Below are 9,824 nucleotides of genomic sequence, written 5' to 3' on the forward strand. Positions count from 1 at the left end.
ATCCCCCATGAAACAGGGATACCACACTGAGCACCCTTCCTTGTATCCATAATGATTTTTAGTGGCTTCACTTCCTTCACTTGGTTAGGTTATAATGACTTCAACTTTGAGATAAAATCATATTATTACAGAATCTTAAAATTGAAAAGGATATTAGAAACCACCTAAGCTGACCTTTCCTTTTTACTATGCAGCGGCTGAGCCCAGAAACCCTATGTGACGCACCAAAATCGGTAGTTGCAGAGCCAACACCTCTGGGTAATGTTCAATCCAATGTTACTTCTAGTAAGCCATCAGGTTGTCACCATTGAAAACCAAGGCACATGAGAGATTAGAAACTTCACTAAGATCCATGAACCTGGTTTATAAAATAAGAAAACAGACCAATCTGATACGAACTATGAACACAAAGCCCTTAAAATAGGTTAAATGAATAGTTAGGCATTTGCTCTTTTTAAAGGAAATTAACTCAAGGTGGCTTTGTGACTGTTGTATTGGTTTGTTAGGGCTGCTACAGCCAAGGACCATAGTCGGGGAGGCTTAAACAATAGAAATGTAATGTCTCATGGTTCTGGAACCAATCCTTCTGAGTACTGGGAGGGACAGATCTGTTCCAGGCCTCTCTCCTTGACTTGTAGATGACCATCTTCATAGTCACATGACTTTTGTCCCTATGTGTAAGGCTGTCTCCAAATATCCCCTTTTCATAAAGACAACAGTCATATTTGATTATGGTCCACCCTGATAACTTCATTTTAACTTGGTAAAGACCCTCTCCTCAAATATAGTTACATTCTGAAGTACTGGTGATTAGATATGGAGAGACACAGTTCCACCCATAACACTCTGCTTTCTGCTCCCAAAATTCATGTCCTTCTTTCATGCAGAATACATTCCCAACAGCCCCAAAAGTCTTTCCAGCATCAATTCTTAGGTCAAAAAACTCATCTTAAATATCATCTAAATCTGGTATGGCTAATACTTGGGGTATGATTCATCTTGAAGCACCATTGCTTTCCTGTTGTGATCCTGTAAAGCCAGACAGAAAGTTTTCTGCTTCTAAAACACAAGGGTAGGACAGACATAGAATACACATACCCTTTCCAAAAAGGAAAAATTGCAGGGTTTGAAAAGGGGCCCACAATTCTCAACCAAGTTTGAAATGTAGCAGGGCAAATTCTATTAGATGTAAAGGCTTGAGAATGATCCTCTTTGACTGAATGCTCCAACCTCTGTATCACCAGAAGGGGGGTGTGGCCCTGCCCCTGGGTGGCAGCCTTAGCCTCTGGAAGTGGGTAGCCCCTGAACCACCTTAGGAGTTCTTCTTTCATTTCATGCTGTCTCTGTCCCTTTTAGTCCAGTGTTTCTGCTGGTACAAAATTCTCAAAAAACCTTAATGGCTTCCCATGCAATTCATAGCAACCCAAATCGTCAGACAAGAAGGTCTCCCACAGATCTTTCCTGACTTCTGCTGAAATGGTTAATTTGGATCCCTGAATGACATGCCTAATCTCTTTAGCAAATGGTTGTCCAGCCACACCCTTGGCCTTCTCCTACATTCTGAAGTTCTGAAGTTAGGACTTCATATGAACATATGAATTCGAGGGGGATGTGTGTCACATAATTCAACCTATAACGTCTAAAGTATTTCTGTACTTATGCTAAGAATTTATTCCAACTCCGGTGTGTCTAACTGGGGTGACCAATCTTATTAAAGTAAAACTTTATACAATCATAAATGAAAGTGTCCAAAACTGAAAGGTTGGGTTGAGGACAGAGAAATCAAGCAAAAGAGAAAGAAGTTTGGATCCAGGCCTGTATGACAGAACCTTCTCCCCCAGCTGCCCATGAAGTCATGTTCCACACAGGCACCCAGGCCTACAGTGTTCCAGTGCTGCCCTCTGGTTGAGCCCTACTCCTAGCCTGGGGGAATCACATGTGACTAACTACCTTAGGGTCAACCAACTCTTCCTCTATGTTCCCAAAAGCACATCCTGCCTCAGCTTTGTGACAGGTTTCTTTTTGCTATTTGTGTGGAAATTATACCTCTGGTTCTTCCAAATATTATTTACAGCTGTCTAATTTTTTCCCTCTACCTCAAAGCTGCCAAACTAAAGTAGGTGGGGAGCCATTTTTCCTGTCTGGGTCAATGAACACCCCCTGTTCTCCACCCCCGCTTTTGAAGATTCCACTATTGCTGCCAAGTCAACCCATCTGCAGGAGAACACTTAGGAAGAAACAGACTTTAAAGAAAAGCAAACAGTTATTAGTTCCTGAGAGCTTCTTCGCAAGAGAGGGAGCATGGGACAAAGTTGGGACCCAAGTCATGTGTGCTATTTGAACAGAATCCCTGCTGTGTTTTTCTGCCTTTGCCTTGGTTACCAACAACTAAGGCATCTCCTGGCCTTCTCGCCCTAAACCCAATTCCTCCTCCCCTCACATGTCCTTACTTCTCAATCTGAAGTTTTCCTTAATATGATTTCTGAGAAGTACTTTGGAAAAAGAGTTACAGATCTGCCAGTTCCTTAGTCATGAAAACCAAACCTGAAAGACTGTCTAAGGACACCTGTTCAGAGCGTGTTACCCGCTTTCCAACACCACCACCCTGACCCCACAAAACAAATGCTGGGAGCTGGAGGAAAGGAGAGTCCTTGCCAATGTAAGCCTATAACAATGACCTCTGGAATTAGGCTTTAATTTTTTTTATATGGTGAAGTTCCATATTTTATTCTGTTTTCCCACTAGCATAGCCTTTTGAGGCTTTCCCTATATTTGTTGTTTATTAATTGATTTGGTAAATTCTAATTGAGCTCGAACTCTGAGTCAACACTGTGTTAGGTGCTAGGGATATTATCAGAAACAAAACAGTTAAGGGCTCTGCCTTCAGAGAGCTTATAACTTATAAGAGAATACCAACAAAACCTGCAAAGCAGTATTTGGGGGTTCTTTTATTCCAGCAAGAGTCTCTGAGAATTTTGTTTCAGAAGAAGAATATTTAGCAAGAAGAAAAAGAAAGGAGAACTGGGGAGCATTTACCAGATTTAACTAATTCATGAGAATGACTTCAACGTTTTCATCTCCAGGAAAATGCAACATCATTAATTAACTATTCACTACAGACAACAGACAGAGCTCTTACTGGTCCAGGACATATGAGTCTCTCAGGAGGTAAAACAGTTCTACCAGAACTGAGTTGAATAGAAAGAGAACTTGAGTTTAAGTACACAAAATTATGGAAATAATCGTTCTTGTGCCTAATAAGCCCTCTATGAGTTTTTTTTTTTTTTTTAATTCTTGACTTTTGAAAATCCAGAATCCTTGCCTTGAGAAGAAACACAACTAAAATAAAAATAAATGAGGTCTGTTTGAGACTCATCAGCTGCACACCTCCTGTTATTGGAAACTGGTTACAAAGCAGTCTGGTTGGGGTTTCTGTGCAAACTCAATGAGTCTAGAACCAACTTGCACTCATCACTCCCAGAAGCCATAAGACCTGGATATGTCCTGATTGAGCCGGGGGGGAGGGGGGAAGAGACAGAGGCCACTGAGGAAGTTTCCAGAGAAAGTTGTGAATGATTTTCCTTCTAAGCTAAGAGAAAAGGAGTGAATGGGGAAGAGATATGGGGAAAGGAGAGGGTTTTTTGAACAGCCTTGGCAAACCTGCTCACAGTTTGATCTGATGTTAAAATGAAGTACTCTGCCTGAATTTCTAGGTATGGAAGAAGAAAAAGAGAAGCCTAAATTGGAATGAGATCTAAGTCTAAATGAAAGAGCTGGATTGAGCCACCATTGAAGACTGGTTACCCCCTGGGCATTGGCAGTGCAGGAGAGGAAGCATCCAAGAGAGCAATGGAATTCACCTCTGCCTCCCTGCCCCAGAGGGGATTGGGGCACCTTGATAGAGAAATATGTATAAGAATAGAATACAGTTATATCCCAAATAACCTTCTTTATGTTTTAAAGGATTCTTTCCAAATTCATTATTTATAAATAACATCCTTTTTCCCCCTCTTCTAGTTTTTAAAACTAAAATTGGTCATTGAATTTTTAATTTTTGCAATTAAATGGAATTTTGCAATTCCATTTAATTGAGGAAGAATAAAACTGTATTGTGTTTCTTGTTGAGAAATATGTGAAAATCAAATGGGCAGGTGTAGAGCAATGCATTTGAGTACTGAGTCCTGCTGGAGGCTGGGATAACGAACCTGAGCCGCAGGGCAAGTCTGAAGGAAATGTGATGGATGTTCCCTATTGCAATAATGTCACAATTGCCTCAAACAGGCAATGTTAGTAATAATTACATCAATTTAGTCAGAATCCTGAGTGTATTTAGATCTCATGACTTAATCTTGTGGAACTTTTCCTATATGCAAACTGAAACTTTAATAAAGACCAAGCAATCCCAATGTGATTATCTGCATGGTGTATCTAACATTGGTGTCTCCTTTTTTATTTTGTTTCTATTACCTGTTGAAAATGGGCTTACTAAACTTAGTTCTTAATTATTTTCTGATTTTAAAAATGTATCTCTTTTTGATAAATTATAGATTAATTTTTTAAAAAGCTAATTTTTGACGTCTTTGACCATAATTATTTTAAAATAATACTAATGCAGAACATGTAGTAGAAAATACATTAAAATAAATCTTAGAAAAAGGTAAGGAAAAAGCTAACCAAAATAAAAGCAGAAATTAAAACAGCAGGAAAATAACAGTGGAATTGATGTACAAGTGAATTGATTAATAAACACAGTATCTCATCTATACAAATAACATTAAAATATGCAAACAAGAGAAAGAGAAACAAATACTTGGCAATATAAGCATAGATGTGAAACAAATTATTTAATTATAAAAATAAACATTATAGCTCTATGGCAACAAATTCTTAGAAACCAATGAAATGTGCAATTTTCAAGTAAATGGATTCAATAAGAATTGGAAAACTGTAATAGACTGATATTCATGGAAGACTTTTTTTAATGTTCAAATAACTATCTCCAAAAAAGGATTTGGGTCCAGAGTGTTTTATGAGCAAGTCCTTGAAAACGTTCAAGTAACAACCCTCATGTTATTTAAACTGTTCCAAGATTACAGAAATGATGAAACATTTCCCAAATTATTTATCAAAGTTAATATAACTCTCTAAACAAAGCCAATGTAGCAAAAAAATAAAAATAAAAATTTCCTTTGCTTTAACTAAGGTATTAACACTATAAATCCAATACTACATAAATAATTTTTTAAAACAATAACATTTATTCTAAAAATTTAAGGATGCTTAATAGTAGGATTTTTATTCAAAAACATTGTTTCAAATCATCCCCACTTATCTGCAGGGAACATATTCCAGGACCCCAGTGGAGGCCTGAAACCCTAGATAGCACAGAACCATATACTTACTGTTTTTTTCTATGCACATATGCCTATGATAAAGTATAATTTTTAAGTTAGGCACAAAAGATTAATAGCAATAATAATAAAATAAGACAATTCTAACAATAGACTGTAATAAAATTTCTGTGAATGTGGTCTATCTCAAAATATCTTATTGTACTGTACTCACCCTTCTCATGATGGATGATGTGAGATGATAAAATGCTTACGGTTGACATGAAGTGAGATGAAGGACACAGGCACTGCAACATAGTGTTAGGCGACCATTGACCCTCTGACATTGTGTCAGAAGAAGGATCATCTGCTTCCAGACCACAGTTGACTGTAGGTAAGTGAAACCACGGAAAGCGAGATTATGAATAGTGAACACTCAGGTAAGTTGGGGACCACTGTAATGCACAAAAGAAAAAGTTCATATGATTCTCTCCATAGTTGCTCCAAGGCATCTGAGAAATTTTAACAGTTATTTCTGATAATAACATTAAAAATATAAAGATACCTCATATCATGAGAAGGAACAGTCATCTCAAACACCAAAAGAATTCCCTTTTAAGGTAAGAAATAAGATATAGATGTCCATGACATTGTTATCGTTATTTTTCTGAGGTCTTTGAGAATAAGTTATATTTTGACCTGGAGTGAAAAAGTTTTATGTTAAAGTTTTATAACATAATTGATATTATTGATATTATTAATGGAAAAGAAATTGATACATAATTGATATTATTAATGGAAAAGAAAAGTGAATGTTTTAAGGAAAAGCCACCATTTAGAAGGAAGCCATTTCTCCACATGACTCTCAGGAAAGTAAATCTGAAGGAGTGGAATTTTTTTTAGAACTCCCCAATTCCTCTGGGACCTCTCTCCTCTAGCAAATAACACTTTACTATTTAAGCCACCAAAGTGACACCCAAAGAAGTTAATGCCAGTGGTCTTTGGATATAAAGCTGATTTCACTTATGCCCATCACAGCAGTCTGGATATCTACATCACTGCCCTGTTTGAAATACAATTATGTGATCAGATTTGGGGTTTGGCTTAGTTTTCTCACGATGGATCATTTTTGCTTTAGGAACTCCAGGCCCTGAACCCCAGCACCACATCCTACAGGATGTCCAGGGCTGTCTCAGCAGGTGCATGGAATGCACCAAGACACACCTACCCAGCTAATGCACCCACTGACCCATCCCAGAAACTCTGCTTGCCCTGGAGCAGAATCCATTGGAATGAGTCTACTGACTGACTGCCATGTAATCACCAAGTGATTAGGAATAAGTTACCATTGACTTCTCTGTCTGGCTTGCAACCTTACACCTTCTCCCACCAGTTCTCAAACGGATGTTCATACTTTATTCTCTTCTCTGTGTACCTATGTAAAGACCAATCTACCATCCATAATCTTGGGGCAGGGAGGTGGGGAGAATGTGCTTCTAGCTCCACTTCTGGAACATGAAAATTAATAATTAAATAATGTGAATTAATGAAAAGAAATTGTACCAAAGAGGCAGAACAATGAAAAGCTTCTCAACTTATTTTACTTAATATACCCCTCAAAAGAAAGCCAAAAGAGCACCACATTTTATTTATCATAGATAAAATACTAGCACTATAAATCTAATATTATACCAAAATAATAAATTTTCATTACCAAATCATGTATATTTTTCTCTTGAGGGATTTTTTAAAAAGACAAATAAAATGGAAAGATAACTAAATTCTTGAAAAGAAAATTCCTTTCTTAAAGATGTCATTTCTTCCTCCAAATGAATTATAGGTACCGTATAACTCCATTCTAAAATTGCAGACTTTTTAAAGCTTAACAGAAGAAAAAACAAGTAAAAACAACTGAAAAATCTTGAAGAACAGATAATTAATGCATACTCACATCATTAAAACATATATAAAAGTGTAATAACAAATAATGCGGTATGCTCAAGGATGGAAAGAAAAATGAACAAAATAAAAAGGATGCCCAGAATTCTGGCCTTAATTTATATATATAAATTTAGCAAATAATAAAATGGCATTTCAGATCAGTAAGAGCATAATAAAGGATTAAATGAGTGACTGCAGTGAATTAATAACAAATTGGTAAACAAGAAAAGGCTGCAGTCCTCTCTTGAAACACATACACACAGAACACACACACAATTTCAGATAGATTACATGATGAAATGTAAGAAAAAGTATAAAAGAAATATAAGAAAATACAGATGAATATCTTATCCTATAATACACATATGGAAAAAAGTACATATATTTTATTTTCCTTCAAATATTTATTTAAATACTAGTTAGTTAACATATAGTGTAATATTTTGGGGAGAGTAGAATTTAGTGATTTATCACGTATATACAACACCCAGTACTCATCATAACAAGTGCCCTCCTTAATACCCATCCACCCATTTAGCACATCTCCCACACACCTCCCACCCCACCGACCTCCCACTAACCTCCCTCCATCAACCCTCAGTTTGTTCCTTATAGTTAAGAGTGTCTTGGGGATCCCTGGGTGGTGCAGCGGTTTGGCTCCTGCCTTTGGCCCAGGGCGCGATCCTGGAGACCCGGGATTGACTCCCACATCGGGCTCCCGGTGCATGGAGCCTGCTTCTCCCTCTGCCTATGTCTCTGCCTCTCTCTCTCTCTCTCTCTGTGACTATCATAAATAAATAAAAAATAAAAATAAAAAAAGAGTGTCTTATGGTTTGCTTCCCTCTCTTTATTTCCCTTCCCCTATGTTTATCTGTTTTGTTTCTTAAATTCCACATATGGATGAATGAAATATGGTATTTGTCTGACTGTCTTATTTCACTTAGCATAATACACTCTAGCTCCATCCATATTGTTACAAATGGCAGGATTTCACTCTTTCTGGTGGCTAATATTCCACTTTATTTATATACCACATTTTCTTTATCCATTCATTAGTCAGTGGGCATTTGGGTTTTTTCCATAATTTGGCTATTGTTGATAATGCTGCTATTAGAGTGCATGTGCCCCCTTCGAATCAGTATTTTTGCATTAAGTACATATATATTATATAAAAACATATATTAGGAAACTGAATATTATATACAGCTGACACTTGAACAACCTGGGTTTGAAGTACATGGGTCTACTTAGATGGACAATAATAAATACAATCCTGTACTATAAATGTATTTTCTCTTCCTTATGATTTTCTTGGAGCATTTTCTTTTCTCTAGTTTAATTTATTATAAGGATACAGTATATAATACATGCAACATAGAAAATATGTGTTAATTCACTGTTTATGTTTTTAGGCTTCCAGTCAAGAGTAGTCTATTAATAATGAAATTTTGGGGGAGTCAAAAGTTATACATGGATTTTTCACTGTGTGAGGGGTCAGCATCCCTAATCTCAACATTTTTAAGGGTCAATTCTAAAATATGTATGAGGAAATGGAATATAATGTATATATATATTAAGAAATTGAATCTATGGTCTGGTAGCTAATATACCATGAAGTTATTGAGAGGAAATTATGTAAGACAATGATAGCATCATTTAATAAGAAAACTGGGGGACACCTGGGTGGCTTAGCAGTTAAGCATCTGCCTTTGGCTAAGGTTGTGATCCCAGAGTCCCGGGATTGAGTGCCACATTGAGCTCCCTGCATGGAACCTGCTTTTCCCTCTGCTATGTCTCTGCCTCTCTCTCTCTCTCTCTGTGTGTGTCTCATGAATAAATAAAAGAAAGAAAGAAAGAAAGAAAGAAAGAAAGAAAGAAAGAAAGAAAGAAAGAAAAAAAAGAAAGAAAGAAAGAAGAGACTAGACTGAGATATGGTTTGATGATGAACTTAACCTTGGATTTTTTATATGTAAATCAAGGGCTATTTCAATGAATTTGTAGGGGCAGAATCTAGATTCCAAAGAATCGAGGAGTTATTGGCATAAGTGAATGATAAAGCAGTAGAGATAGTATTTACAGATGATTACTTCACAAATAATACACAGTAGAACACAGACAGGTTCCATGGGGATTGTGAACAACATGGATATTGTTGGTTTGCGATTATTCGGGTTAGCCTTAAGAGGGAACATTTCCCCAACTGTCACAGGAAAGCAGGGGAAAGAGACAAACATCCTTGAAAGTGTGTTTGCCAGAGGGATTCCTGGGTGGCTCAGCAGTTTAGCACCTGCCTTCGTCCCAGGGCATGATCCTGGAGATCGACTGCTTATCCCTCTGCCTGTGGCTCTGCCCCTCTCTCTCTCTCTCTTTCTCTCTCTCTCTCTCATGAATAAACAAGTAAAATCTTAAAAAAAAAAAAAAAAAAAGGAAGTGTGTTTGCCAGACAAAGTTCATAGATGTCTTTTTGATGGCCTTGATAGCTGCAATTTTTCCCTAAAAGAATTGCCTGAAGAGAGAGAGAGAGCAGAGAGGATGGGCTTGAAGCTTGTGATT

At 37.1% G+C, this 9,824-nt stretch overlaps 1 protein-coding gene and 1 long non-coding RNA gene across 7 annotated transcripts in view; one reads left to right on the forward strand and one right to left on the reverse strand.

Moving 5' to 3' along the window:
* The window catches only part of AIG1 (androgen induced 1), a 242,083-nt gene extending 237,672 nt beyond the window's left edge, over positions 1 to 4,411 (forward strand). For 4 of the 6 annotated variants that reach the window (XM_077895380.1, XM_077895422.1, XM_077895414.1 and 1 more), the window contains one exon: positions 3,714 to 4,411. In XM_077895380.1, the coding sequence (XP_077751506.1) occupies positions 3,714 to 3,751 (38 nt within the window). In that variant the 3' untranslated portion in view covers positions 3,752 to 4,411. Of the gene's footprint in view, positions 1 to 194; positions 259 to 3,713 lie in introns of all 6 variants that reach the window. The other 2 variants (XR_013378059.1, XM_077895395.1) reach the window with 1 other exon arrangement.
* LOC144312593 (uncharacterized) overlaps positions 1 to 6,050 on the reverse strand; it is a 39,708-nt gene extending 33,658 nt beyond the window's left edge. The window contains exons 1-2 of the long non-coding RNA XR_013378095.1: positions 5,896 to 6,050; positions 5,566 to 5,785 (exon numbers count right to left, since the gene is read on the reverse strand). This is a non-coding gene — a long non-coding RNA (uncharacterized LOC144312593). The remainder of the gene's footprint in view (positions 1 to 5,565; positions 5,786 to 5,895) is intronic.
* Between the last annotated feature and the right edge of the window lie 3,774 nt (positions 6,051 to 9,824).

The sequence above is a fragment of the Canis aureus genome, chromosome 1, assembly GCF_053574225.1.
Source record: "Canis aureus isolate CA01 chromosome 1, VMU_Caureus_v.1.0, whole genome shotgun sequence".
NCBI lineage: Eukaryota > Metazoa > Chordata > Mammalia > Carnivora > Canidae > Canis > Canis aureus.